The 6,000-nt window shown below is 43.1% G+C and overlaps 1 protein-coding gene across 1 annotated transcript in view; it reads left to right on the forward strand.

The window, feature by feature from the left end:
* Positions 1 to 6,000, forward strand: part of OSBP (oxysterol binding protein) — a 47,840-nt gene that overhangs the window by 14,894 nt on the left and 26,946 nt on the right. Inside the window, exons 5-7 of the mRNA XM_032283322.1 lie at positions 66 to 168; positions 541 to 595; positions 790 to 921. Of these exons, the coding sequence (XP_032139213.1) occupies positions 66 to 168; positions 541 to 595; positions 790 to 921 (290 nt within the window). The remainder of the gene's footprint in view (positions 1 to 65; positions 169 to 540; positions 596 to 789; positions 922 to 6,000) is intronic.

A 6,000-nucleotide genomic window follows, 5' to 3' on the forward strand; every position in this document is an offset into this window, starting at 1 on the left:
ACTTGCTATATTAGACATTTGGTAAAGATAACCAAAGCCAACAAATGGGGCTTTTCTTCTTGTAGATCAGTGCTGCTCTGGCAAAGGAGACATGAGTGATGAAGATGATGAGAATGAATTTTTTGATGCACCTGAGATCATCACCATGCCTGAAAATTTGGGCCACAAGTAAGTTATCCTTGATTATTGAAGAAAATAAACATACCTGGCCATCAAAAGGTTAGAAACATTTCAGTGAGAGTATTATTATTGTCAGTACTCAATCTGGGCCCTTTTCTCCTTTTTTTTTTTTCTTTTTTATCTCAAGATCTGTTTGTAGAATGGGCCCTTTTTCTTAAGTAAGTGAACAAGTGTCAGCTTTTTTACATGAACAAATTCTCCAGAATATTTAAATTCATTCATATTCTAAACATGGTCATTTGATCACCCATCAATAAGTTTATACAATGTACTTGGCATTCTGCTTTGTAAAGAAATGTCCAGAACCAAACTCTAGTTCTGGCGTTTGTTCTAATTCTCCTGTGTTTCTCATCCGTACAGACGTACTGGCAGCAATATCAGCGGAGCCAGCAGTGACATTAGCCTTGATGAACAGGTAACTCTTATATGGGAGTTATCAGAGGTGAGGGACGTGGGTTATGATTCCCAAGGATTTTTTTTTTTTTTTTTGTGAAGTGCTAAGAGAAACTGATTTTTTTTTTCTTTTTTTAGCACGGGGGAAGGGAAGGTTATAAATACCAGGTTTTCTGTTCTTTGTGGGTGGTTGAATGGCTTTGTTTTTGCTTTCAGTACAAGCATCAGCTGGAGGAGACCAAAAAGGAAAAGAGAACCAGAATACCATACAAGCCAAACTATAGCCTCAATTTATGGAGCATCATGAAGAACTGCATTGGAAAAGAACTCTCTAAGATCCCCATGCCGGTAAGGTTCTTGCATACTGGGGCTGCTGCCAGAAGTTCCTCTCAAGCCTCAGTGGGACAAGTGCTGATATGACAGCCCCACCCACTTGTGTGGCATTTTGTGTCTTTTTTACCTTTATAGTCATAAAATGTTCCTTAAATGTAGCTGCTTTAATTTTGGCTCTGGATCTGATACACTCCCAGATCACCTAGAATCAGATGTACATATTCAGTAACAGTTATCTGTGAGCAAATCCTATGCTAGATGCACTGGGATGATAAATACATCATAGTTTTTGTTTTCAAGAAGCATGTAGTTTAAAAGAGACAGACATGAAAACAGGTAGAAAACATTATTTTCTGTGACAGTGTTATAGAAAATACTACACAGACAAAGGCTTAGGGATCACAGAAGCAAAAACCGTTCATTCAAACCGAAAGATGAGGACCATCTCTATGGCAAAGATGGTGTTTGGGCTGACCTCTCCACCCCGAGTCATGTCTTCCTCCAATCTGTCCACACTGTTGTGAAAGTAATCTTTGAAAAATGGCAAATGTAGACATGTCAGTCCTCAGCTTAAAATCCTTTACTGGATCTTCACTGCTTTGAGCATAGTCCAGATTCCTTAGAGGGCTTGATACTTCCTCCCCATGGGCAAGGCTACACCTGTACACATCCTGAGTTCTAGTATAAGGATTACCTTCAGGCATCCTGTCTTTTTCTTCAGGACATTTGTACACACTGCTCTTACTGCCTGGACTTTCGTCAGTTCCCTGTCAATGCGTGCCACTTTTTTTCTGCTATGGCTAATACCCTTTTCTTCAGGATGTAGCTATCATGTGTCTTTTTCAACAAACTTCTTCCAGTGTATCCTGTCAGGATGAAATGTCTCTCCTTTGTGTACCAACAAGTTCCACTGTTTATGTCTGGGCATGGACAGTGTGTATCACTGCTTGTTCATTTCACAGGCATTTTCTGGGTGCCACTGTTTGGCTGGTGTTGCACTAGTTTTCAGTTAGGTATAGAAGATAATAGGTTTAATTTATTAAAGAAACAAATTCATGGGGCCAGCTCTGGGGTAGGGAGGGCAAAAATAAAAATCAAATTCAAAACATGTTAGTTTAAGCCAGGGATCCACACACTAAGGCCCTCAGGCCGACTCTGGCTACCATCTAAGAAGCATAATAGTTTGTGATGTGAAAATTAGATGAAATTCAAATGTTAACATCCATGAAGTTTTATAGGAACAGTGGCGATACTCTTTCACTTACATATCATCTGCGGCTGCTTTCATCCTACAGCAGCAGTGTTGAGTGGTTGTGACAGAGACCATATGGCCCTCAAAGCCTAAATATTTACTATCCAGCCCTTTGCAGAAAAAGCTGTCAACCTCTGCCTTAAACAAATGTTGGCTTAATTCATTATTATGTTCAAGCCCAGAAGTAGGTGGTGCAGGGATAGTACCATACTCTGTGGTGTCAGGACCAGGCTTCTTTCTGTCCTGGTGCTCTGCTGCCTGTGGCCTCAGTCCACCAGTCCAAAGTGGTTGCCCCAGCTTGAGTCATCAGAGCCTCATTCCAGCCAGTTGGAAAATGGAAAAAGAGGAAGGGCTCTACCTTTTAAGGGTGCTTCCTGGCTGGGTGCAGTGGATCATGCTTGTAATCCTAGCACTTTGGGAGGCAGAGGCAGGGGATAACTTGAGGTCAGGAGTTCAAGACGAGCCTGGGAAAAATGGTGAAACCCTGTCTCTACTAAAAATACAAAAATTAACTGGGCATGGTGTTTTGCACGCCTGTAGTTCCATGTGCTTGGGAGGGTGACGCAGGAGAATCGCTTCAACTCAGGAGGCAGAGGTTGCAGTGAGCTGAGAAGGCACCACTGCACTCCAGCCTGGGAGTGGGTGACAGAGCTACACTCTGTCTCAAAAAAAAAAAAAAAAAAAAAAAAATACAAAACCAAAAAGATGCTTCCTGGAAGTGGTATAGATCACTATCACTTAAATCTGTGTGGCTAAAACTTAGCTATATGGCCACAGCTAGCTGGAAAAAAGGCTAGAAATGAAGACTTCTGTTCTGGATGGCATGATCTTGTGAAAAATTACGAGTTCTGTCAGCTGTAGAAGAAGGGAAGAGTGGATAGTGGGGATGGGCAAGTCGCTACAGGTTTTGTCCACAGCCAGCTACTTAGCATACAGAAATACAGAAAGCATTCTCCCTACCCCCTTGAAGCTGTGATCCAGTGTGTGGTTTCTTCATAGACTATGTTCTTGTGATCAGGGACTATGTCTTGATGGTCTTTATATTCTTGATGCTTAGCCCTGTGCCTGGCATGTATAAATCATTCAGCAAATGTTGAAGTAATTAATTAAGTGGGTCTCAGAAAACAAATACGTTTATGTATAAGTATGTAGGTTTTTTTTGTTAGAAAAGTGTTGGGCTGGATACAGCCCAACACTTGGGAGGCTGAGGCAGGAGGATTGCATGAGCCCAGGACTTGAAGACCAGTCTGGGCGACATGAGGAGACCTTACCTCTACAAATAATAAAAAATTTGGCTGGGCACAGTGGCTCATGCCTGTAATCCTAGCCCTTTGGGAGGCCAAAATGGGTGAATTAACTGAGCTCAGGAGTTCAAGACCAGCCTGGGCAACATGATGAAACCCTGTTTCTACTAAAATGCAAAAAGCTAGTGGGGCACGGTGGTATGTGCCTGTAGTCCCAGCTACTCGGGATGCTGTGGCATGAGAACGGCTTGAACCCTGGAGGCAGAGGTTGCAGTAGTTGGAGATGGTGCCACTGCGTTCCAGCCTCGACAACAAAGTGAGATTCTGTCTCAAAAATAATAATAATAATAATAATAATAATAGCAATAAGTTAGCCAGGCATGATGGTACATGCCTGTAGTCCCAACTGTTTGGGAGGCTGAGGTGGGAGGATCACTTGAACCCAGGAGGTCGAGGCTACAGTGAGCCATGATCGCACCACTGCACTCCAGCCTGGGTGACAGAGTGAGACCCTGTCTCAAAAAAAAAAAATAATGATAATCTTCAGATAACAAAAGGCCCTGAGTAAGCCTTAGGATAAACCTAAAATATTAAAAGTTAGTGGGGGCTTGAAAAGAAACCCTACTTGCCTAGAGTATTAGGTGCCTTGAAGGGAATAGTAGGAAAGTAGACTGGAAAGGCATGTCAGCAGTCTCAGAAATTTAGTTTCTGCTTAGAAATAGCTTCTGGTGCCAGGTGTGGTGGCTCATGCCTATAATCCCAGCACTTTGAGAGGTCAAGGCAGGCAGATCACTTGAGGTCAGGAGTTCGAGACCAGCCTGGCCAACATGGTGAAACCCTGTCTCTACTAAAAATACAAAAATTAGCCGGATGCGGTGGTGCGCACCTATAATCCTAGCTACTCAGGAGGCTGAGGCAGGAGAATTGTTTGAACCAGGAGGTGGAGGTTGCAGTGAGCTGAGATCGTACCACTGCACTCCAGCCTGGACAACAGAGTGAGACTTCATCTCAAGAAAAAAAAAAAAGTTTCTGGGTCTAGGTGACTTCTCTGTCCTCCTTTACCCAAGTGCCTTCTTGATTCATACAGTCCTGTACCTGTTTGCCCACAGATCAAGTCCTCACCCTTCCCCTACTCTGGGCTGTGACACAGGAAAACTAATCTTTCTAGGCAGTGTTTTTTCAGGCTTTCATGGCTGCTGGAGTCTGGCTGGGCTTCACTAATGTAAGACACCAGCAAGAGGTTGTAGCCATGGGAAGTCTCTCCTTCTATGCCCTCTTGAGTGGTGCTCTGACAGCATTTGTGTGGCTCTAGTTTTCACTGGACAGGCCTCCCCCACTTTCATGTTTTACATTCTCCTGATCCTCCCCTCTCGGACCTCTACCTCTGGGCTGTAGTAATATCACTGCTTCTCCCCACCTCTTCACCCTACCAGTGGTTATGGCTTCCTTCTGCTGCTAATCTCTGGGTTGTCTTTTTTTTTTTGGCTGCCCAATTCTTCATCAGCTGTAGAATTCCCTGCTTTCTTCCACTTTAAATATTCAGATTTATTTGTTTCCCTGCTTGGCTTTTGACTAATAAAATCATCATTATAAAAAGTTTGTTACTTTTGGACAAACGGGTTGTTGGTGGGCAAGGCTGTGTGTGTGTGAAAAGCAGTGACAGTTTAGCAATGAGCTGATTCTAGTCCCACACACTGCTGGTATGTCTAGTAGCCACCAGTGGAGTACACTGCCCGTCCCGTTTTCTGCAAAATGTATGGAAATGTTACTTAATGTTGCCTGAAATTCTGCCATTGAGAGATTTTGTTGGGTGTAGTTCATAAGTTCTGTCTTTAAAAAGACTCGAGGATTAGGGCTTTATCAGCCTGCCACCGCTCTGTGTGCATTCATGTCATCATACGCCTTGTCTCTCAGTGTAGAGAAGAGGACTCTGGAGTGCAGCACACTGTTTTGGTAGGTCCTGTTTCTCAAAGGATGAGTGTTCTAATGTTGGTCCTGTGGCTCTGTGTTCACTAGAAAATGTTCACAGAGAAACATTTGGGGTATTTCTCAGAGGAAAAAGCAGCCTCTAGTTTATTAGTCTCATCTTGAGGTAGGGTTTTGCTCTGTTGCCCAGGCTGGAGTACAGTGGCATGATCTTGGCTCACTGCAACCTCTGCCTCCTGAGCCCAAACCATCATCACACCTCAGCTTTCCAAGTAGCTGGGACTACGGGTGCACGCCACCACACCCTGCTAATTTTTGTATTTTTTGGAGATACGGGGTTTTGCCATGTTGCCAAGGCTAGTCTCAAACTCCTGAGCTCAAGCAATCCACTTGCCTCAGCCTCCCAAAGTGCTGGGATTATAAGCATGAACCACCACTCCTGGCCAAGTTTATTATTTTTAAAAATGTATGAATGCATAGAAACAAAAAATGTTAATAGTGGTGATCTCATTTCAAGAAAATTTTTTCTTGAAATAAAATAAAATCTTTTGTGAACAAGCAAGCACTCAGAGATTTCATCACCACCAGGCCTGCTTTACAAGAGCTTCTGAAAGAACCACTACAAATAGAAAGGAACAACCAGTATCAGCCTTTCTAAAAAATACCAAAAAG

Source organism: Sapajus apella, unplaced genomic scaffold (assembly GCF_009761245.1).
Source record: "Sapajus apella isolate SASKATOON/1434 unplaced genomic scaffold, GSC_monkey_1.0 scaffold14, whole genome shotgun sequence".
Taxonomy (NCBI): domain Eukaryota; kingdom Metazoa; phylum Chordata; class Mammalia; order Primates; family Cebidae; genus Sapajus; species Sapajus apella.